Source organism: Protomyctophum bolini, assembly GCF_963924005.1.
Source record: "Protomyctophum bolini genome assembly, chromosome: 14".
Classification (NCBI taxonomy): Eukaryota; Metazoa; Chordata; class Actinopteri; order Myctophiformes; family Myctophidae; genus Protomyctophum; species Protomyctophum bolini.
In genome coordinates, this window is record NC_137875.1 from 40361918 (window position 1) to 40386917 (window position 25000).

The 25000-nt window shown below is 44.9% G+C and overlaps 1 protein-coding gene across 1 annotated transcript in view; it reads right to left on the reverse strand.

Annotated features, from left to right (window-relative positions):
* Positions 1-7: 7 nt before the first annotated feature.
* The window catches only part of LOC308328882 (protein kinase C epsilon type-like), a 111894-nt gene continuing 86901 nt past the window's right edge, over positions 8-25000 (reverse strand). The window contains exons 12-15 of the mRNA XM_080782994.1: positions 5960-6098; positions 5291-5479; positions 1388-1534; positions 8-475 (exon numbers count right to left, since the gene is read on the reverse strand). Of these exons, the coding sequence (XP_080639120.1) occupies positions 329-475; positions 1388-1534; positions 5291-5479; positions 5960-6098 (622 nt within the window). The 3' untranslated portion in view covers positions 8-328. The remainder of the gene's footprint in view (positions 476-1387; positions 1535-5290; positions 5480-5959; positions 6099-25000) is intronic.

The window sequence follows — 25000 nt, forward strand, 5'->3', positions numbered from 1 at the left end:
AAGACGTCATTTGACTTGTGCCATGAGGCCAGGGTTGTGTGGCGTGATTCTATTTGCTCGTTCAGTTCCGTCACAGGAACGCAGCGCAAATGGGGTCTATAATCCGATTCATTCCGACATTTCATTTTCGTTTGATATACCGTTTCGTTATAGAGACGCGGCCTGTATACACATGAGTTGTGACTCAATGAAAGGATGAGTGTTCTTGGCTCTCACGTGCGCTGGAGAAAGATAGACAGGTGTGTGTGTGTGTGTGTGTGTGTGTGTGTGTGTGTGTGGTGTGTGTGTGTGTGTGTGTGTGTGTGTTCATAAGCGTACTGTATACTGTCTATGCCACAGTCTCCTCTCCAAAGTAGGAGAAGCCCTTGAATTCGTCCTGGTTAATTTGTTTAATGATGGTATTGTCCACCGGTGTCAAGACAGGGTCCTCGCGAGTAAAATCCTGGTCAAAATTATTCACGTCCCTTTTGGTTTTCTGGGAGAATATAGAGGACAGAAAAGAAGAGAGGAGAGAGATGTCATCCCACTTATACAAAACATTTAGCACAAATAATAACTGTATACAATTTGCCATTCCAGGTCGGAACCACTTAAGTGCCAACCTGGTTTTGCAAACAACAAAACAAAACAAAACAAAACACAATTTTCCTTAACCCATTCTGACCTGAGATCAGATTCATACGAGGTTTCCACTGGACAGACACTGGTCTGATGAACCCATTCTGACCTGAGATCAGATTCTAAAAAATGTCAGTCGTTCTTCGATTTTTCAAAAATAGTAGACCTACAAGCTCGTAGCGCGCCACTCGGTGGCGCGCTATGAGCTTGTAGATCTGCTATTTTTCAATAGCTAAAGCATAACATGATGCTAACACCAAAATGGGTGCCCGGTCAGAATGGGTTAAAGGTAGAGCAAGTGATTTCACTTAATAATTCAAATATCACTTATTTTTTTGTTTTGTCGTGATAATCCTCTCTACTATACTAGAGTGTGCTGACCATATAAGGAGTTCCTCCCTGTCCCCAGTTAAACCCCTGGGGGTCAAAAAACCTTAGGTTTCATTTTTGACTCTCTATCCTGATTGGACGAAGGCTTAGGGGTCCCACAGCCAAAAACGAAACCTAAGGTTTTTTGAGTGAAATCACTTATACTCTACCTTTAATGGATGTATAATTCTGGGTCTATACAAAGCATATCTTGTCATTTTATGGAGCATTCCTCAGTGTTACATGAAATGTGTTCGGCCTTGGCAGCCATACAAAGGCAATTATATCTTTCATTCATATATTATGTATGTGTACCATGACTGTGTGTGCGCGTGTGCGTGCGTGTGTGTGTGCGTGTGCGTGTGCGTGCGTGCGTATGCGAGCGGAGGTAACGACTCACAATGCGTGGTTTGAACGGCGGTCTGGTCTTCCTCTGCTCCAACAGGTCCCAGTCAATCTCTCTGAAGAATGGATGGAGCTTGATGGCCTCTTCCAAACCCTGAGTTACCACACAGCCCAGACGCTTGTTAGGGCTCTTAGTCATAAACTAATTAGGAGGAGAGAGAGAGAGAGAGAGAGAGAGAGAGAGAGAGAGAGAGACACACACACACACACACACACACACACACACACACACACACACACACACACACACACACACACACACACACACACACACACACACACACACAGAGAGAGAGAGAGATAAGGTGAAGAGAAAAAGGAACCGATCTACAAGCTCACAACATGTCACAAGTTTGTAGATTTACGGCCTTGCGTCTTGCACGCCGCCTTACCTTTATGCCACGTTTTACAAAATTTGAAAAACTGTTCAAAACTGTTCAAATCTATACCAATCTACAAGCTCACAATGATATTTTCCAAATAGTATAAAAATCTAAAGTTTTTTTATTTTTATTTTTATATATATATTTTTTTTATCCCACGATTTTGTAACCCATTTTTCCACCCCTGTGCCAATCATCTACTGTGATCCTGGGCTCTACACACCCTCCGCCAACCTGGGGAGAGCAACGGACTTAACTCATAGCTCCCTTCATGCCTGAGTGTCCAATAAGTTGCTCCTTTTACACCTGACAGGGGGGGAGTTTCCCTGGTTGGACGTCGTAGCGCGTGGAAGGAACACGTTATTCCAACCAGTTCCTTTCCCCTCCATCAGGCGCCCCGGCTGGCCAGGGGGAGGCAGTTTAGAGACCAGGATTACTGCATGTTTTTTGTGAGGGTATATCTACCCTAGGGGACACGGGGAGAACATGCAAACTCCACACAGAAAAATCTAAAGTTTAAGCATAACCTTATGCACCCTCATGTTTTCAAGGCAACAACAACAACCCTGGCACGGAAAGAAGTATATATACATCAGGCCGTGTGACCTTAGAATCATAGGATAATTTCATACCGTATTCTTCTTTTAAATTGTATATATATCTTTGAGGCTCATGACATTTGTATGCTTTTTTTTGGGGGGGGGGGGGGGGGGGATAGTAGAATAGAATAGACGAGAGAGAGAGCCAATCACCGCTATCATCTATACTATCATGTGACTGGTCAGAGTCCAATAAGGCTGCTCCGAGTTAGACACACACACTTTCCCACAAGGCTATATGTGCCGGCGGCGAACCCACACAGTCTAGGCCAAAATAAACGCTTGCAGTGGAAAAATAAGAATGAACAAACAAATGTCCTTGTCCGATGCACTGTAACACACGCATGCACGTGCGAACGCGCACGCACGCACACACACACACACACACACACACACACACACACACACACACACACACACACACACACACACGTTTATACTTCATGGATCGACATGGACAAGCGGTAGCCTGTATTCTATAAGTCGAGAACGTGAAATACATACATATATATATATATATATACTATAGATAGTGTAAATGAGTTTATATAGTTATCGTATAGTTATTTCTTCCACATGGCTGGGGCGGCGGCGCCTGTAGGGAGTGTTGGGCGGGAGGACTGTATAGGACGAGGACCCGATACGTCCTCCCGGTGGGGGTTCCTATAACTGGTATAGGTGAGACAGTATATGATTACAACACAGTCTATACGTGCGTGGGGAGGAATTCATTGGCTTGATCATGACTAAATTGGGCAGAAGAGGGGGGGGGGGGGGTGAAACATGATTGGCTACTCTAACCGAGTTTGCGCGGGAACCCCTTTTGGTGTTATAGCATTATGTTACGCTTTAGCTGTTGAAAAATAGCAGATCTACAAGCTCGTAGCGCGCCACCGAGTGGCGCGCTACGAGCTTGTAGGTCTGCTATTTTTGAAAAATCGAAGAACGACTGACATGGAAACATGGCTTTTTCAGAAAAGTGTCAGGATGTAGAAGACATTTTTTTAAATCTGATCTCAGTTCAAAATGGGCTGAATAAAAATTGACCAAAAAAAAAGGACAAAGAAGGTAATAATACGCTCTATACTGTATAGGGTTGTACAGTACATGGAAGCTGGACAATCACGTGCAAACACCTGTAGTTTCACACACAGATGCACCACCAGCTCACGGGCCTTGTGGTGGTTAGCCTTGTGTCTGCCTTGAGATTAGGAGGTCATATCTAAAGGACCAGTTGATGTCCCTGCGTCAAGACAGAAAATCCCAAACCCATTTGGTTACATCTGCACTAGGGCTGTGAATCTTTGGGTTTCAACTCGATTCTCAATCCAAAAACTTCGAAAGCTTTTTTTCCCCCCCAGATTCAAAACAATTCTCTATTCAAAAAGATTATCGGTTCAATACATAGGATTTCAGCACAATCTACTCCAGCCAACTGAAGTGACTACAGTAAGTTGAAAATGACTGAAGACATGATGTTTACTGTGATTAGGGTATAAGCTTACATTTCATATCACAAACACCATGTAGTGAAAACTCCCGTAAATGTAACAAAAAAAATTATCTACATTTTTGGAAATTATTCGATTTTGAATCGTTCGTAAAACGGGAATCGATTGTTTTTGACACCCCTAATCTGTACACTGCAAGCAGAGCGCGCAAGTGCTTTCGACCGCTACTGTGGTCCTACCCCCCCCATGAGACTTACAAATCCCAAATGTTTATAACCAAATCCCAAATGTTTGTAAACAAAAAATCCCAAATTTTTATAAACAAATCCCAAAAATGTTTATAAACAAATCACAAATGTTTATAAACAAATCACAAATGTTTATAAACAAATCACAAATGTTTATAAACAAATCACAAATGTTTATAAACAAATCACAAATCCCATGAGACTTGGTCCTACCCCCCTGACCATGAGACTTACTACAGGTCAACTGGAAGTGGTCCTACCCCCCCCCATGAGACTTACAAATCCCAAATGTTTATAAACAAATCCCAAATGTTTGTAAACAAATCCCAAAATGTTTATAAACAAATCACAAATGTTTATAAACAAATCACAAATGTTTACAAATACCAAAATGTTTATAAACAAATCCCAAATCCCATGAGACTTGGTCCTACCCCCCCGACCATGAGACTTACTACAGGTCAACTGGTAGTGGTCCTACAAACTGTCAAAAACTGTTCGTTTTTAGCCACATTAACACAGTTGGAATGTTAAAGAATGTTTTTATTCCGTCAGAAAGTCGTTTTAGTGTCATTAAGTCGTTGCAAAAATGTCTCTATAACAGTATTATAATATAATAATATTAATGTAAACATAAATTGTAACAATATGTCACCATAACGTGGTTACTATTAGTTGCTTTGGAATGTACCTGCCATGAAAATTAAGGTCATAATAACGCAGTAATCGCATCGATATGTAATATAGCACGACAATGTACTAGTTTTAGCTACAGGATTGATATCAATATATTAGCTCATGTAGCTAACGGCTATCGTTGCGGGGGTTGCCAGATTCTGCGAGAGAAAATAAGCAACCCCCGGTATATTTTTCTTTTAAAACTTTGCAGGGCAAATTCTGTACTTTTGGGGGTTTCCGGTTCAACAAGTTTCAGATGGTCATATCTTCTTCATTTCCCCCCCCCCCCCCAATTTCAATGAGCAATACATCATATTAAAAGGTTACAGTGTGCAGTTTCATAATATGTAAAGAACTGACAAATGACCATGTCCCCCCCCCCCCCCCTTGTATATCAAACCACTGTCCCCCGGTCACTGCCCTACTGCCCTACTGCCACCTACTGTCCGTTTATTATATTACACAGTGGGTGAAAAGAACACACCTATGGGTGTCAGGGCCGGCCGGCAGAAAGGAAAGGAACCCCACCGTATACTGACCGCTTTTAGGATAGCCACAGCCTCCTTGCTGAGCCAGACCGGGTAGAGGACGTCGTCGTGCAGGATGGACTCAAACAGGTCGTCCTCGTTGTCCGCCTCGAACGGAGGCTGTCCGGCCATCATCTCGTACATCAGGACGCCCAGGGCCCACCAGTCCACGGACGGGCCGTAGTCCAGTTCCTGTAGGATCTAAACACACAGTATATACACACGTGAATACATTAGTAATATTAGTTATTACTATACTTTTAACTCCACTACATCTATTTGAAAAAATATATACAGTAACCCATTTTAGGCGCGGGATCCCATTTTGGTGTTAGCACCATGTCGTGCTTTAGCTATTGAAAAATATCAGATCTACAAGCTCATAGCGCGCCACCGAGTGGCACGCTATACGAGTGGCACGCTATACGAGCTTGTAGGTCTGCTATTTTTTTTAAATCGACTGACATAGAAGAATTTTTTTTTTCGGGTCAGAATGGAAAACTGTCAGGATATATAGAAGACATTTTTAGAATCTGATCTCGGGTCAGAATGGGTTAACCACTTCAGACCTATATATACATTTCATTTTCATCCATTTCGGAAATATAAGAGAGAGAGAGAGAGAGAGAGAGAGAGAGAGAGAGAGAGAGAGAGAGAGAGAGAGAGAGAGGCGTTATATACCTCCGGTGCGATATAGTCCGGTGTGCCGCAGAAGGTGGTCGTGGTGACTCCATTTAAGATCCCTTCCTTGCACATGCCAAAGTCTGCTAGCTTACAGTGGCCCTCTGCGTCCAGCAAGATGTTATCCAGCTTCAGGTCCCTGTATGGAGAGAGGGCGGGGGGGGGTGGTGGATGACTTGTTGAATCTCTAATCGCTGTGTAGAACAAGTCACAGGGAAAACCAGGGCAAATGCACAAGGGGGGCAAATCTGCACTGAGGGAATCGCCATCGTTTCTGGAAAGTCTTGTTATAAGACTTTGTTAATTGGGTTCATTCGGATATCTATACGGAACTCAAGACTTTGGCGTTTGTCTCCCGTACACACGCCGCAGAAGTGTGTGTGTGGGCGGTGCAGATGGAGAGAAACAATTAGGGCAAGGATGGGGGGGGGGGGGGGGGGGGGGGGGGGATGCGACATACTATATAGCGTCATGTCCCAGGGGGTGTACTTTGTACATCAAGCTACAGAAACAGGAGATATAGGGCTGTATTTTGCGTGTCTTAAGTACCAGGTCTTATTCCCTAACTTGAGTAAACTAAAGACCTGGAGGCGTGGTCAATGCTCTTTGGCCACTCAGAATAGCCAAATGGCATTGATCACGCCTACCAGGTCTTTAGTTTACTCAAGTTATAGGGAATAAGACCTGGTACTTAACCCATTCTGACCGGGCACCCATTTTGGTGTTAGCATCATGTCGTGCTTTAGCTACTGAAAAATAGCAGATCTACAAGCTCATATCGCGCCACCGAGTGGCGCGATACGAGCTTGTAGGTCTGCTATTTTTGAAAAATCGAAGAACGACTGACATTTTTAGAATCTGATCTCAGGTCAGAATGGGTTCATCAGACCAGTGTGTGTCCAGTGGAAACCTCGTATGAATCTGATCTCAGGTCAGAATGGGTTAAGACACGCAAAATACAGCCCATAGGCTCCTGCCCCCTATATGGGCCTCATGGCTCGGCAAGGCTTACTTACTTACTTTAGAATGAAGTTGAAATGGAGTGTATTGATAGAAGGTTCGGGTTAAAAGTGTATATAGCGAGAGTGAACGTTTCTACTCAAGAGGAATACTGAAAAGAAAGTGGGAGCGTTGACAGTGGGAACTTTTCCATGCATGGGGCAAGACAGAGAGAGAGAGAGAGAGAGAGAGAGAGAGAGAGAGAGGGGTAAGAGAACAGTCAAAGAGATAAGAGTGGTGGTGTTGAGAGACGACACGGCGGGGGCCACGAGCTAACAGCACAGCTCACGGGGCTTTATTTTGATGGTTGACTGCTGCAGAAATGTCAACATCTCTTCCACGCTCCCATTCAGCCCGGGGTGTTTTCGAAAACACAGCCGCCGCCGCCCCGACAAGCCAAGTGAGGGGATTGACCGTGCGCGTGTGTGTGTGTTTAAAGCCTTATGCAACTGTTCTGTTCCTTTGCACGCCCCGAGAAGAGGCCTGCAGTCGACGACACCTTTTTGTGTGCTATTGGTTGAGTTGCGTTCTGTGTTTTTTACGACTGCACTCGGCTGTGACCGTGTGACGGCCGGTCTGGGCGCGTATTAAAACGCAGCGTCGGCGCAGTGGACGTGGCATCGTGTCTGACTGACTGCAACGACACGGGGGGGACCCAAAGGCTTATTTACATTTAACCCATTCTGAACGGGAACCCATTTTGGTGTCGGCGTCATGTTATGCTTTATAGCTATTGAAAAATAGCAGATCTACAAGCTCGTAGCGCGCCACCTACGAGCTTGTAGGTCTGCTATTTTTGAAAAATCGAAGAACGACTGACATTTTTTTAGAATCTGATCTCAGGTCAGAATGGGTTCACCAGACCAGTTGTGTGTCCAGTGGAAACCTCGTGTGAATCTGATCTCGGGTCAGAATGGGTTAAAGGGAGTACAGCGGCAATCTGATCAAAACGACGGAGATCCATGATCTGTTCGAGGCTAATGTTGAAGCCCTTTCATATCGCGCCGCTTTCTCTCTCTCTCTCTCTCTCTCTCTCTCTCTCTCTCTCTGTGTCCCTCTCTCTCTCTCTCTCTCTCTGTCCCTGCAGTCACGTCATCTTCTGTCCCCAAGCACCTGCCTTAACCCATTTAGGCCTGACCTCAAAATTAAAAATGAAAATAAATTGCTGGGGGGGCGGGGGTACAGGGAACTGTGATGGACATTGTGAATCTGTTTGTTTAACTGTATGTAATGTGTTTTATTTTCGTTTTTCGTTTTATTTTTCGTTTTGTCATTATTTATTTATTTTAGTTAGTTGTATTTATTATTGTCAAATAATTTTGTGATAAGATTTTGTTTGTATTTGTGCTGCCAGGGGGATGTGCGGGGGGGGGGGATATATGTCAATTGTTGAAAATACTTATGTGTACTGTAAAGAAAATGAATAAACATATGTTTAAAAAAAAAAGAAAAAAAAAAAGGAAATAAATATTTTCACGATTTTTCAAAAATAGCTATATAACTAGAAACTCCCCCCTGTCAGGTGTAAAAGGAGCAACTTGGACACTCAGGCATGAAGGAAGCATGAGTTCAAGTCCGTTGCTCTCCCCTTGTCCCCAATATATGGGGACTAGGTTGGCGGAGGGTGTGTAGAGCCCAGGGTCACATTAGATGATTGACACAGGGGTGAAAAATGGGTTACAAAATCGTGGGATAAAAAAATAGTAAAAAAAAATAGCTATATAAATTATAACATAATGTTTAAAACACCAAAAAAGGGTTCCCGCCCCCAAACTTAAGGAGGGACATTGCTTGTTTGTTGTTGCATGTCTTGCTGTTTTCCCTCTAGATATAGCTCACCGATATGGTTACTGTAATCTCATGTCTCTCTTTCTGTCCCTCCAAACCTCCACGACATGATAACTTCATGTATACTGTATAGCATAACACCAAGGCCTTAATTGGCAGCGAAAAAGAAAGTTACAGATAGAAACAGTGAGATAATAATAACCGTTAATTAATAAAAAGCACTGCCCAATGGCAAAAGAGACAAATAAACCAGTAAGACGCCTATACTGTAGCGTCGGTCCCACTCAGGCTTATAGGGCCGATTCATACTCCTATTTTACCGCTGTTTCGGCGCTGTAGGGCGAAATCCAGTAGCACCGAAGACTTTAGGACACATTCTATTCCAACACACTGCAGACCCATACACACCTGTCTCCCACTGCCTCGTCAGCCCAACAGTTCCCTTCTCATTATACACACCTGTGCCTACTTCTGCAATCAAGCCACCGCCTATATAAAACTGGACTCATTCTGCCTCGTTCCTTGCTATGGAAGATAACCATTGTTACATGCGTGCGCTTTCCAGTTCTCTGTATTTTCCTAGTGTTCTGAGATTATTTACTAGTTTTGGATTTTGACCTCCCATGCCTGTTTTTTGGACTCTGATATTCTGCCTGCGCCCCTGTGGATTTGTTTGCCTGTTTTTGGACTGCTTTCTTGGTTTTGACCTATGCCTGATGTTCTTCGATGTAAGCCTTTTCCCTTGGTTTTGGTCGCTATTAAACTACTTACTCTGCCTGTGTTGCCTGCACTTGGGTTCCATTCTGATACACACACTGTGACAATATTTCCCCTGGATACGCTATTTTGTCAACCTAATCACGACACTTGTTCCATTCACGGAGCTGTTTAAGCGGATTTGTAAGTCATTTCCTTGAGCGGTATACTTCCGCCCCCCAAAATCCTGCAACTTCCCGTCCCAAGCGTATATATATACGTACATTGCCCATGCTTGTAAGATGCCTGAGGTTCGCGTGCACGCAATCCGCCCGCCTGGGTGACAGCGGACTGCCCAAGGGGCGAGCGCTCATGACGCTTTGGCATGCACAGGGGGTCAGATCAACATATGGAATGTCAGAACAGGTCAGCTCCATGTATGGAGATCTATAATGCTGCCGGGGCGCGGCTGCACTAATGACTTTGGGGGCAATAAGGCCCGTTTAAATGGACGGGTATCGGTCACAAGGGAGACGTCGAAGAGGAAGGATGGATGGTGGAAGGAGAAGAGGTTCTTGACATATATCCATATATGGAGTTCTAAGGGTTTGAGGTCAGATGTAAACGGTGCATTTATATATAGCGCCTTTATCCAAGGCGCTTTACGTAGATTGTGCATTATACATTCACCCATTCACACACACACACACACACACACACACACACACACACACACACACACACACACACACACACACACACACACACACACACACACACACACACACACACACATTCATACACCGATGACGGCGGAAACCATGCAAGGTGCACCAACCCTTCGGGGTTCAGTGTCTTGCTCAAGGACTCTGGGGGAGCTCCAGGTTCAAACTGGCGACCTTTGAGCCTCCGCCGCCCTGCATGTGGAGGTGCCGGCCAATTATTGATGACATCGGGGATCTCCATATATGGGGCTTAAAGGTATATTCAGTGATTTCACTCAAAAAACCGTAGGTTTCGTTTTTGGCTATAGGTTAATGCGACCTGCAGTCGCAGTAAACAGGAAGGATTTACAGCGGAGTCCTGCATTGGATTTTTAGGATCCCGGATCAGCCGTTTCAGGCTTGAGGCGCGTCGGTATACAGTACAGTTGTTCCAAGAATGTACTATCCTTTTAGCCGTATAACCCATTCTGACCTGAGATCAGATTCTAAAAAATGTCTTCCACATCAATGACAGTTTTCTGAAAAAGCTATGTTTCTATATGTCAGTCGTTCTTCGATTTTCCTAAAATTTCAATTTTCAAGTTTCAATAGCTAAAGCGTAACATAATGCTAACACCAAAAGGGGTTCCCGCCCCAAAATGGGTTAATGTCTGACTGTACCACGTGCCATTTTCATTCTTGAGGGGCACTAGCCGCTCCTATAGTCAGCTATTAGTGTATAGATTTTCATCTTACACAAACATTCAATTCCCGCACTGACAATGAATGGAGAGAATGTACGTCACATCATGTGCACGAGCAAAACAACATGTTACGTTATGATGATGTATACGATGATAAGAGCGCCCCTCACTTCACACAGGTGTGCTTTTTGACTAATAAAGTATTCAATCAATCAATCAATCAATCAATCAATCAATCACGAGGTCTTTTTTAATACCTGTGGGCCGGTAAATAAGCAGTAAAATAAACAAATAAATAAATAAACAAAACTAACTGCAGTCCCAGAAAACCCGCATGGCGCCGTCCCGCAATAGACCACACCTGCACTGGGCTATACATACTGTATGTGTGGTGATGCTTTGTTTTAGCTTGATATTGAATTTTTCTCATGGCTGAATGCAGGGGAGTATATGCAACTTCTACACGGCATGCGTGCATAATTGATCTATTTAATATCCAAGCCCTCTGTCTGTCTGTCTGTCTGTCTGTCTGTCTGTCTGTCTGTCTGTCTGTCCGTCTGTCCGTCTTTCACTCTCTTGCTCACTCTGTCTCTGTCATTCTGTGTTTCTGTTTGTAATGCGGGGGCTATATTTAGGGATTATGAAGACATACAATTCCGAACAGGAACACGAGTGGTCTTTCAGAAATTAACTATGTGGCCAGTCACACAAGGAAACCATTGTGGGGTGCGGTCAGGAATAGTCCGAAATCCAGCAGGAGTGGGACTAAGAAAACAGGGCTCTCTATAGTCCAAAAGTATGCACACAGACAGACATGTTACGAAATCGTTTGGGGTTTCTGAGGAACTCTATGTGACTGCATTCCAATAAGTCCACATTGCTGCTTTTCTTCGTGACATTGTGAATGAGATGTATCTATTTTTTCCGGGGATGCGTTGTTAATTGTGAAGTCCCCAAAGCTTCCTTTTTAAAATGTATTATTTTTATCCGATATGAAACAGCATAACTAGTCTAAACGAGTAAATTGCAATTACAACAATTAGAATGAATTACGTACTTTTTTTAAGGTTTTTTTATTATGATTTTATTTGTAAGTGTTTTTTTTAAGATTTTTTTTAAGTTACGTTCTTTAGTGTGTGTATGTGTGCGTGCGTGCTTTTTTCGTAAATACATTTTTTAAGTTTTTTTTAAGTTATGTTCTTTTTTAAGTTTAAGTTTTGTGTGTGTGTGTGTGTGTGTGTGTGTGTGTGTGTGTGTGTGTGTGTGTGTGTGTGTGACTGTGTGTGTGTGTGTGTGTGTGTGTGTGTGTGTGTGTGTGTGTGTTTTTGTGTGTGATACATAGACTGTAAAAAATATGGACAAAGCGTTCCGCGGGTCTAACATGAACGTAAAATGAAGCCTGTCAGTCCTTGAATTGTACATCGCCATCTTTCTAGATCCGTTTGGGCCCAGCTGGCCCATTGGCTGGCCCAGACAACGAGGCGGGACTTCCCCCCTTCTTCTCCGTTGGTTTTTATTTTGACTCGAGTGGGTGGGGAATCCCGATCATAGACTGTAACGGTAGCCACGCCCCTCAGAACATACGCGACTTTATGGTAATTTATTTTATAAATGGGACCATAATTTTCCAAAAAGAATATTATGACATTAGAAATGAGACTTTAAACTAGTGACTGGAAGCAGAAAGTATTCATGACCATGTTTATTACGGTAATACAGTCTAGGTGAAGTTGGGCGCAAATACATGGACTTCTATGGGGCTATGGGGTTTTTTTTTTGGGCCCAATGACTGCGCCACAACAGGCCATTATATGAACTTTCAGGAAATCCCGATTTCCTTACTAGCTTCACAAAATATCTGTCTGACTGCACCCCTGTTGTGTTACAGATGCGCCCTCTGGTGGCGGGCGGGTGGTATTACAGCGTGACACACACACACACACACACACACACACACACACACACACACACACACACACACACACACACACAGACAGACACACAGACATGTTCTGCTAGGTCTCATAGTTATAGTGCTCACTGCGTTCGCAATCAACCCACTTCAACCAACTGTAATGAATCGAATATGAAATTATTTGAATGCGATGTAGTTGTTCAACTTGGGTTGCGGCTCCCACAGTGTCAGTTCAGTTCTGGTCCCCATACACAGAGCATGGGCTTTTAACCCATTTAGACCTGAGTTAAAAACATTCACTTTGAAGTTTGAAAGAATATATATTCAAAGATTTGAGCCACATTTGCACGATTTTTCACAAATAGCAGACCTACAAGCTCGTAGCGCGCCACTCGGTGGCGCGCTATGAGCTTGTAGATCTGCTATTTTTCAATAGCTAAAGTATAACATAATGTTTGTCAGGATATGATTTTAGGACCCAGAAGCGGACGGAAACAGGTGAAGGTTAAACAGAGTTTTAATTGAGTCAGTTCACAGGAAAATGTAGTCCAACACAAGTCCATGAAAACGAATCCACAAAAAACACTGGCAAACAAGTCCAAATCGGCAGGCAAAAAGGGAGGTCAGAATCCAGGCAGGTGGTCAAAGAACAAAGCACAAAAACAGGCATAAACTGGTGGGACTGGAGCAGAGTGCACAGGGACACAGGAGATATAATCTGGCAGAGAACAAAGAGACAAGCAGGGTTTAAATAGACTGAGTGTGACAAATGAACAGAGTGCAGGTGTGAAGCTCCACTCAGATTGGCTGATTGAGAGTGAGCAGATGAGTGGGAGTGACGGCACTGGAATGACAAGAAATGACAATTAGTCAGGGCAGAAGCACAAAAAGCAACAACTAAAGTGTAGTCACACCCACAGGCAAGTCCAGACCCAAGGCTCAGACTGTTTTCCTGACAGTACCCCTCCCCTGACGGATGCCTCCTGGCATCACTGATGGATGAGAAGGATGTTGACGATGGAAATCCTGGATGAGAGACCGGTCCAGAATGTCTCTAGCAGGAACCCAAGTTCTCTCCTCCGGACCGTAACCCTCCCAGTCAACAAGGTACTGCATACCTCTGCCACGGCGTCTGGAATCTAACAGCTGGCGAACAGTGTAGGCAGGAGACCCATCGATAAGCCGTGGAGGCGGTGGGGCTGGGGATGGTGGTGCATGAGGACTATGGAGAACAGGCTTGATCCGGGACACATGGAACGTAGGGTGAACACGACGAAGAGAATTAGGCAGTCTGAGTCTTACCACTGAAGGACTGATAATCTTAATGATGGGGTAGGGACCAATAAACCGGGGAGCCAACTTCCGTGAACATGACCTCAATGGAAGATCACGAGTGGACAACCAAACCTTCTGACCACATCGGTATCGAGGTGCTCTGGTGCGGCGTCTATCCGCTGCCTTCCTCACCTGCTCCCCATGACGAAGGAGAGTTAAGCGAGCTCTCCTCCAGGTCCTCTTACACCGACGGATGAAGGCCTGGACAGATGGAACTCTGGCCTCCTCCTCCTGAGATGGAAACAGAGGGGGTTGATAGCCAAGACAACATTGAAAAGGGGACAGCCCAGTGGAGGATACCGGTAGTGAATTGTGTGCATATTCAACCCATGCCAAACGCTGACTCCAGGAGGATGGATTTTGAGAGGCCACACAACGAAGCACCCGTTCCAAGTCCTGGTTGGCCCGCTCCGTCTGTCCATTTGTCTGAGGATGGTATCCAGACGACAGGCTAACTGTAGCACCCAGAAGTCTACAGAATTCCCTCCAAAACTGTGAAATAAACTGGGGGCCTCTGTCAGAAACCACATCAACACATAAGCCGTGAATCTTGAAAACATTGTCAATCATGAGTTCAGCTGTTTTCTTAGCAGAAGGTAAGCTCTCAAGAGCAATGAAATGAGCAGATTTTGAAAACCTGTCTACTACCGTAAGAACAGCAGTGTTACCATCGGAGGGGGGAAGTCCAGTCACAAAATCCAGAGAAATGTGGGACCAAGGGCGTTGTGGTACGGGCAAAGGCTGCAGCAGACCCGCAGGAGGTTGGTTGGAGTTCTTATTTCGAGCACAGACTGAACAGGCAGCAACAAAGGTCCTGACATCCTCTGTCATAGACGGCCACCAAAAGCGCTGACGTAGAAATGCCATGGTTCTTCTGACACCAGGATGGCATGCGAGCTGTGAAGAATGGCCCCACTGGAGGACCTGGGAGCGTGTGTTGCTCGGAACAAACAACATGTTAGCGGGACAGTTTGCAGGGGTTGACTCCTGTTGCTGCGCATTACGTACTGCTTTTTCAACATCCCAGGTTACTGCAGCCACAAAACATTGTGAAGGAAGAATTGTGTCTGGTCTCTTACTTTCCTCTGATTTGCAGAACTGTCGAGACAAAGCATCAGGCTTTCCATTCTTGGAACCGGGTCTGAAAGACAGAACAAAATTAAAGCGAGCAAAAAACAACGACCACCGTGCCTGACGAGAACTTAGGCGCTTAGCCGTCTTGAGGTACTCCAAATTCTTATGATCCGTCCAGACGACAAATGGGACAGAGGCGCCCTCAAGCCAGTGACGCCACTCCTCCAAAGCCATTCTCACTGCCAGCAACTCACGGTCCCCGACAGCATAGTTTCTCTCGGTGGAGTCTAATCGATGGGAGAAAAAGGCACAGGGGTGAATCTTGTGATCCCTCTCAGAACGCTGGGACAACACTGCACCGATACCAACATCTGAGGCATCCACCTCCACAATGAACTGGAGGGAGGGGTCGGGAAGTGTCAAAATGGGTGCAGTAGTGAAAAGTCCTTTGAGTAGATTAAACGCCTTGCTGGCTCCGTCTGACCAGCAAAACCTAATCTTGGTAGAAGTAAGATCTGTGAGAGGTGCAGCAATCTTACTGTAATCCCTTATGAAACGCCTATAAAAATTGGCGAATCCCAAAAATCTCTGAACGTCCTTACGGTTTTGAGGGGTGGGCCAGTCGACCACCGCTTTCACTTTCGCTTCATCCATCTGGACTCCTCCTGCACCGGCGACAAAACCCAGGAAAGACACTGTAGTTTGATGGAATGAGCACTTCTCCGCCTTGACATAAAGTTGATTCTCCAACAGTCTCTGAAGCACCCGACGGACATGCTGGACATGCTCCTGGACAGACTGGGAAAAAATCAAAATGTCATCGAGGTAAATGAATACAAATTGGCCCACCATGTCCCGTAGCACATCGTTCACCATACTCTGAAAAACTGCGGGGGCATTTGTCAATCCGAACGGCATAACAAGATACTCATAATGTCCAGATGCAGTGTTGAACGCTGTTTTCCACTCATCTCCTTCACGAATGCGAACCAGATGGTACGCGTTGCGAAGGTCCAACTTGGTGAACACAGTAGCCCCCTGTATCAGTTCGAAAGCAGAGGACATGAGGGGTAACGGATAACAATTCTTTACAGTGATATCATTTAACCCTCTATAGTCAATGCATGGGCGAAGAGAGTCGTCCTTCTTCTTCACAAAAAAGAAACCTGCCCCTGCAGGTGAAGAGGAGGGCCGGATGATTCCAGCTGCCAGTGACTCACTAATGTACTTATTCATCGCCCTGACCTCAGGCGGCGCTAGTGAGTAAAGGCGACCCCGGGGGGGGCTAGTTCCCTCCAACAGATCAATAGGGCAGTCATAGAGGCGATGAGGTGGTAAAGATAGGGCCCGGGACTTGCTAAATACTGGTCGAAGGTCCAGATACTCAGGTGGGACTGCAGACAGATCAGGAAAGTCCTCCTGAGTGATTATAGGGGGGGGGACAGAACACTGGGCAGAGCGGAGACAGTGTGAGTGACAAAAATCACTCCAACCCACAATGGTATTCATAACCCAGTTAATATGAGGATTATGTTTAACCAACCAGGGATGACCTAAAACTATAGGAGCCATAGGTGAGTCAATAATATGCAGGGCTATCTCCTCATGATGATTGCCAGATAAAAGAAGACTCACCGGGGCTGTGATGTGGGAAATACTGGCGAGCTTCTTCCCATTGAGTGCATTGGCCTGCCGTGGTGACTGTAGAGCGGTGATGGAAACGCCCAACTGTGCAGCCAACCCAGTGTCGATGAAACTCTCGTCAGCACCAGAATCCACCAGCACGGAAAGGGGGAGTTGCTGACCCCCCCAGGTCAATGTAGCAGGCAACAGAGTACGCAATGTTGGGGAACTTTGAACAGGGGTCACGCTCACCAGTACTCCCCGGTCTACTGGCGAGCGTTCCCTTTTACCGGGCAGGTAGCAATGAAATGTCCTACTGTGCCACAGTACAGACACGCCTTGGCCTCTCTCCTTCTCTGTTTCTCAGCGGAAGTCAGATGTGTACGATCCACTTGCATGGGCTCCACAGACGGTACAGAAACCGGCTCAGGGCTTGAAGGACATGGGGGGGCTGAACTGGCTGAAAACCCAGACGTACTGTGGCTGTCTCTCTCACGGTGGCGCTGAGCCACCCGCTTGTCCACACGGATAGCCAACTCAACCAGCTCATTAAAGGTCTTAGGCAGTTCACGAGTGGCGATCTCATCTTTGATGTTCTCAGCGAGGCCATTATAAAAAACATCAAAAAGTGCCTCAGCTCCCCAACCACAGTTAGTAGCAAGGGTGCTAAAATCTATGGCATAATCGGAAACAGATCTGCGTCCCTGGCGGCTCTGCAGCAGCTGACGGGCCGCCTCTCTGCCATGCATGGAACGATCAAAAACTCTGCGCATTTCCTCTGTGAAGTTTTGAAAATCATTGCAGAATGGAGAACCGGCCTCCCAAACAGCAGTTCCCCACTCTCTGGCCCGACCAGTAAGCAGTGTGATAACAAAAGCAACTTTTGCTCGTTCAGTAGTAAAAGTCAGAGGCTGTAATTCAATGCTGAGTGAGCACTGTGTCAAAAAAGATCTACAGGTACCTGGTTCACCTGCATAAGGTTGTGGAGTAGGCAGGCGGGGTTCTCGAGTTGGCAGAGCAGGTGGAGCTGGTATGGGATGAGAAACTGGTGCAGAAGGAGCAGTAGACTGAACTTGTACCTGAAGTTGCTGGAGTTGGTTTGTCATGACTGTCATGGCGGATCCAAACGAATTCAGTGTAGTTCCAATATTGGACAACTCATCATGATGCTCTCCCAGAGCGACAGACTGTCGGTCCAAAATGGTTCGGAGCTGTTCAATTCCCGCTGGGTCCATCTTGGCCAGATTATAATGTCAGGATATGATTTTAGGACCCAGAAGCGGACGGAAACAGGTGAAGGTTAAACAGAGTTTTAATTGAGTCAGTTCACAGGAAAATGTAGTCCAACACAAGTCCATGAAAACGAATCCACAAAAAACACTGGCAAACAAGTCCAAATCGGCAGGCAAAAAGGGAGGTCAGAATCCAGGCAGGTGGTCAAAGAACAAAGCACAAAAACAGGCATAAACTGGTGGGACTGGAGCAGAGTGCACAGGGACACAGGAGATATAATCTGGCAGAGAACAAAGAGACAAGCAGGGTTTAAATAGACTGAGTGTGACAAATGAACAGAGTGCAGGTGTGAAGCTCCACTCAGATTGGCTGATTGAGAGTGAGCAGATGAGTGGGAGTGACGGCACTGGAATGACAAGAAATGACAATTAGTCAGGGCAGAAGCACAAAAAGCAACAACTAAAGTGTAGTCACACCCACAGGCAAGTCCAGACCCAAGGCTCAGACTGTTTTCCTGACAATGTTTCAAACACCAAAAGGGGTTCTCGCCCAAAATGTGTTTTAACCAGTGGTATTGCAGGTGATCCCTGGCCATGCGCCAGAAAATCATATTTATTTTTTAAATAAAATATCATAATTATTTCAAACTTGCATGGCTTTTGAAGATTACGTCTATCAGGTGGGTGATATGGACCCCCACCCGATGGTGGTGCCCAGGTTGCTTAGTCAGGATGGTGCTCCCCGGGTCAAAATCATTTGAAAACCCCTGCTATAGTGCACATTGAGGGGTGCGGTACTTAGTTTAGACAGTTTTTGGATTAGACTATAGTCATTGGTTAGACCAGTCATTAGTCCTATACAACTACAACCTATCTCAAACGGGTGCAGTACTTAGTTTAGACAGTTTTTGGTTTAGACAAGTCATTGGCTAGACCAGTCATTAGTCCTACAACTGTCTACAACCTATCTCAAACCCTCACCCTAAACCTAACCTCCCACGGGGCAGCACACCTAAACCTAACCTTAACCCATGTCTAACCAATGGCAATGACTAGTCTAAACTAAGTATGCACCCCTCTCAAACCCTCACCCTAAACCTAACCTCCCACGGGGCAGCACACCTAAACCTATAACCTTAGCCCATGTCTAACCAATGACTAGTCTAAACTAAGTATGCACCCCTCTCAAACCCTCACCCTAAACCTAACCTCCCACGGGGCAGCACACCTAAACCTAACCTTAACCCATGTCTAACCAATGACTAGTCTAAACTAAGTATGCACCCCACATTGGGAAGTGTTTTTGGAGGAGCGAGTGGTACTGCTTCACTAAAACGCCTCATCAGACTCAGACGGCAATGCCTTCAGCTTATCCCTATACCGCATTGCTTTTGAATAGCACACCTGAGGCTAATAAACAGAGGATGATTTGTTTGTAATACATTCTGCGTTAAAATGTTCATATAGCTTAGACGACACTAATCATTTTATTACGCGACACTGAGCCGCGACAATATTTAATTTGCAATGGGTCGCAGGTGTGCAATAATGGAATGACACAATTATATTTTAATGGGTGATATATTGCACACGTTTATTATCGTTTTGTTTCAATACGAAAGGCGGGGAAGCGTTTCAACCGGCTGGAGTAATGATGCCCCCCAAAAAGTATTGTTGTATAATGCCAAAAGCACTACACATGTCAGGTTTTTTGTTGGCCTAGGGGCCCTTAACCTGACTTTGCCAGATGGGGGCGGTATTGGGTAACCATGTTCCCCAACACCGCAACCATCTGGGATCTCTCAGGGAGTTGAGCTAACACCGAACAGCTCCTGTACCGAACCAATCAGCGTGAGCTAAGGGCGGGATATGTGCGAAACCGGATGTGAAGCTATACAGACACGTCAATATGATTGGTTGTGTTTGCACGCCCACACGGTGATAGACAGACGGTCCCATCCAATCATCTACCAAGTATCTTGAAAAAAATTAACAGCCCCGTCATCGAATTGCCTCCCGAGATCCCAGATCCCAATAAGCTGTGAAACAAACTTGTGTAGCAAGCTTCTTGGATCTGGCAGCGTCAGGTTAAGGGGCCCTAGGATCAAATAATATCTTGTACGTACGAGATAATATCTCGTATGGACGAGATAATATCTCGTACGGACGAGATAATATCTCGTACGGACGAGATAATATCTTGTACGGACGAGATAATATCAATCAATCAGATCAGTCAGAATAACAAAGTAACTAGTAGTAACAGTAGCCAACTGGGTAGCCAAGACTATTGGGAATTCCTCTGGTCTGTTAGCATTTTGCGACAACTATACCAGATCACTTTTGCTAGTCCTAGAGTATAGTACTGTAGTTGAAATAGCCTAGCCATGCTTCAAACGAGCATGATGGAACACCTAATCAAAACATAAAAATCAGCTGTGCAACCTGCAGCCACGCAGGCGTGCCAATAATGACGGTAAAGCGCACATGCACCTCTTGTTTATTTTTTACTCAACTGAAACACAGAAGGAATCAAAGGTGACATATTGGCTCACAGTAACATAGATGGTTTGGACAAAAACCTTGTCTTCAACAAGCGTTGCGTGGGTATTTTTCTTCGACCACTAAGTAGATAGTGATCATTGGACACTGTCTGATGTGCAATGGTTTATGCAGGAGAGCTTTTCACTCAACAAACTGTCAATAAACAGGAACTATACAGTCAACGCCGCGGTCAACGCTCAGGACTAGCTTTTGTACACACACGCACGCACGCACGCACGCACGCACGCACGCACGCACGCACACACACACACACACACACACACACACACACACACACACACACACACACACACACACACACACACACGCACGCACACACACACACACACACACACACACACACACAAGCAATCAGGCTCAATTGAGGGCATTTCCTGTGTTTCATGTAAATCTTGAGTGATTTTTTCCATTACGTTCTTAGCGGCAACTACAATGCACTGGGACAACCTGCGCTTCTGTCTCCATATCAACTGTACACGCACGCACGCACGCACGCACATATACATATACATATACATATACTGTACATACACATACATCATATACATACATACACATATAGACCTACTGTACATGGACAAACAAATACAGAGAATACAGAACATCCCTGAAGATCCTTAATGTAAGGTTTGGTGTATGTATTCGTCGTCGCATCAGAATGCAGACATATTACAAATCTGTTTCTGAAGTTTTAATGTATCATAAAAGATTATAGTCGGTATAGTACATGGTTTTCAGTATTACGTCAGCCTCCTCAAAGCCCACTGACAAAGCCATAAGGATTCCCTGTCAAAGCTAAAGGAGTACCTGAGTCATGTACTCACTGTACTCATGGGACTATAAACCTTTTTCATCGCAATTTCATAACAAGCCACAGCAGTCCACCATACCGAAATGAACTATACAGGTGCACTCAGAGCGCAGATCTCTGCCAGCTGTTGCTTTTAACCCATTTTGGCCTGAGGTCAATGAAAATGTCAGTGGTGCTCAAACCTTTTTCATGCTCCAAGGACCCCCAGAATTATCTCTATTGGGGCCACGGACCCCCATCTCAAAATATGTAGTTCCAGGGACCCCCCCCCCCCCCAGAAGCCAATATTTTAGTTAAAAATGTTCGCTCTGAAATATATATTCAAAGATTTGCGGCACATTTTTTACGACTTTTCAAAAATAGCAGACCTACAAGCTCGTAGCGCGCCACTCGGTGGCGCGCTACGAGCTTGTAGTAGAACAGAATGCTTAACCCATTCTGACCTGAGATCAGATTCCTATGAGGTTTCCACTGGACACACACTGGTCTGATGAACCCATTCTGACCTGAGATCAGATTCTAAAAATGTCAGATTTTTCTAAAATAGCAGACCTACAAGCTCGTAGCGCGCCACTCGGTGGCGCGCTATGAGCTTGTAGATCTGCTATTTTTAAATAGATAAAGCATAACATGATGCTAACACCAAAATGCAAGTAAATTAATTAATTAATAAGATACAGCGTTGTAAAACTCCTGGCAAAGTCAAACACAGCTGTATAGTTCACTTTCACTTTGTTTAGCTTTAATAGAGAAAGTGTTAAGTCCCCCCCCCCCCCCCCCCCCCCCGCCCCCACACACACTAGTTATTTGTCAAAACAACTGTTATATTCTGCAAAAAAATATATTAGGCACATTTTGAAATGAAAAACCCCCCATGGCAGCGTGCTGGTGGATATATCACCGCTTTTCTATAGGGAGACCTGCTGTGATTGGCCAGTATGTAGTTGCTGTAATTGACGGTTCTCATTTTTCACGCCTCGTGACACGCTTGTCAAACATGTCACACACACATGTGTGTGTATACGCGGCCTCGTCCTTGCTTCTCGCCCCTTTCAGGGCGTCTGACTGGTATATCACTGTGTATTGTGTGTTAACTTGGCATGCTATACAGGCGTGCACCAACCCATCCCTTTTTGGACCAGTTCAAACCAGTATAGTGTCAACAACATGACTGTGTTTACAGCCCTGCCTGTCTGTACAACTGTGTGCCAACAGTATACACGGCAGGAGGACAAGGAGGTTGGGTGACCGTGCTGTCCCCTATTATCATAATTGGCTTGAAGAAGGAGGGCCAGAAGCCGCTCCCAGAAGTCATGCTTTCGCCTCCTGCTCGCGAACGAAACATATTATGGTGGCAACGTGTTGATTATCTCACTAACTAAGGAGTTTTGTGTCACGATTGTTTAAACACGCAAAAATCTAAAACTTGGCACAATTTGCACGACCTTCACTTCGTGTACCTATAATCACTTCGACACAATTTGCACGACATCACACTCCATATCTGCATTAGACTCAATTTACACATCACCTTGTCGTCCAAACACTACACACAATGTTCAGTTGTTGCACACACTTCTCACATCAAATCTCAAAGCATCAACCTACAACACACACACACACACACACACACACACACACACACACACACACACACACACACACACAATTTTCTATCAGGACTGCAGCATAAAAGGGGCTTGAGAGAGCCTCTGTTTTGTTGGGTGAAGAACAATGGAGAACCTTCTCTCCTTCTCTGGTTGGAGATCGACAACCAGAGAAGGAGAGGGGTAAGAGTGAGAGGAGGAGGAGGAGATGGAGGTAGAGGAGTAGATGGACAGAGAGGAGGAGGAGGAGAAAGAAGAAGGAGAACGCTCATGAGATTTGGGCAACTGTGGTTGACTCAACCATGTGCTCAATCGTGGTTTGACCATGAGCCAGAGGGTCCAACCCAATCTCAGCCACTAGACACGGTCGCTGGCATCATTAGAACATATGGCTCCATTCCTTCCACCTTATTCTCCTCATTTTACAAAAGGAGAAATGGCTCATTCTCCAGAGTCATATTTGTCATTCATGTGTGTTCCATTTTTTTTCTATGATTGTGTTTTAAATGTTTCACTTCATTTTTGTGCTGTAAATGCTTGGTAGTGTGTATAGCCATTATAGCCAATGCTTAGTTGTGTGTATATACTCAATGAATGGGTATGTGTGTGTCATTTTGAAACTATGGCTGTGTGTACCAAATGAAAACACGAGTTTCCATTTTGGGAACAGTTAAGAGATTTGATGGCAAAGAGTCATCATGGAAAAGGAGTGTCAGGGTTTAGCATTTTGCGCGTGAGATTTTTGAGTTTTGAGAATGCCGGCCCGTTAGGTTGTGAAAAACATGTGTTAACGAGCGTGGAAAAACTGTAAGACCTGAGGCCGATTCGACAGCAGGGAGACAGAGTGAAAAACAGAGAATGGAGAGGGATACCGTACTAGGCCACAATTATTACATATCGCCTAATTAAGGGACCGAGAAATCACGAAATGACTTTGGTCACTTATTGTTTTTGTGGGGATTTTCTTCCTCACCTCCTCCTTCTTCCGACAAAAATAGCAGTTCTGGCTGAGCCGTGCGGTCGGTTTTCGCCGAAACGTGGCAACATGGTAGAGGGGCCTGCACGCCAAACGGTGACTATATGCGAAGCCCACGGCCATTGGCCAAAGGGTGGCGCTATAGCACTCAATTGAAAATGCAAACATTTAATGTGCATATATAGCTCATGAACCGTTTGACCGTCGGCAATGACACTTTGATACACATACGTGTCTCCTCATGCCGAATGACATTCGTGTTCGGACTTTGGACCTCTGACCTTTAGATCACCCGCCATTTTGAATTATATATTATATGAAATATAATAATAATATGTATCTCCTCCCAGGATCTTTGATCAAAATGCACAAAAGCGTCTACGCGTGAACTTTGGACATAATACAAGTGAAAAAGTTTCATGAGCCAATGGAAATGGCTGTTTTGTGAAGATTCTTCTTCTGCCTCTAATACATACATGCAGAGTCATATGCCTATGTCACTTTACAGTATAGTAGAGGGGCATGCCAAATAGCACTGAAAGCAGTCTTACTCCAATTGGCCAAAGGGGGGCGCTATAGCATTTTATTTTTTAAATGAAACCTTTGAACAGTCATAACTCATGCTTTGTTTGGCCAAAATGCATGGCACATGTTTCCACATGTTCCTTGACTCATGGGGAACACATCTGTCACTTTGACAAGTAAGCTCCGCCCTCGGATTTTCTGCCATTTTGAGCAGTTTGAAAAATGCTTAGACCTGATTTTCTGCCTGGATTTCTGAGCAATTTGCGTGAAACATCCATACACGCAATCTATGGACCATTACCTGAAATCCCGGTTGAAGAGAAGTTTGTACGTGAAAAACATGACGTGCCCAAAATGAGGACATACTTGTTGCTGTTTACAATGTAGTCACTGATTGCCTCCGTGTAGCTTAGTCAGAAGACCACAAGGTTGTGTGTTCAAATCTGGGTACTGACAAGACAACTCAGCCCCTGATTCTTATTTTTGC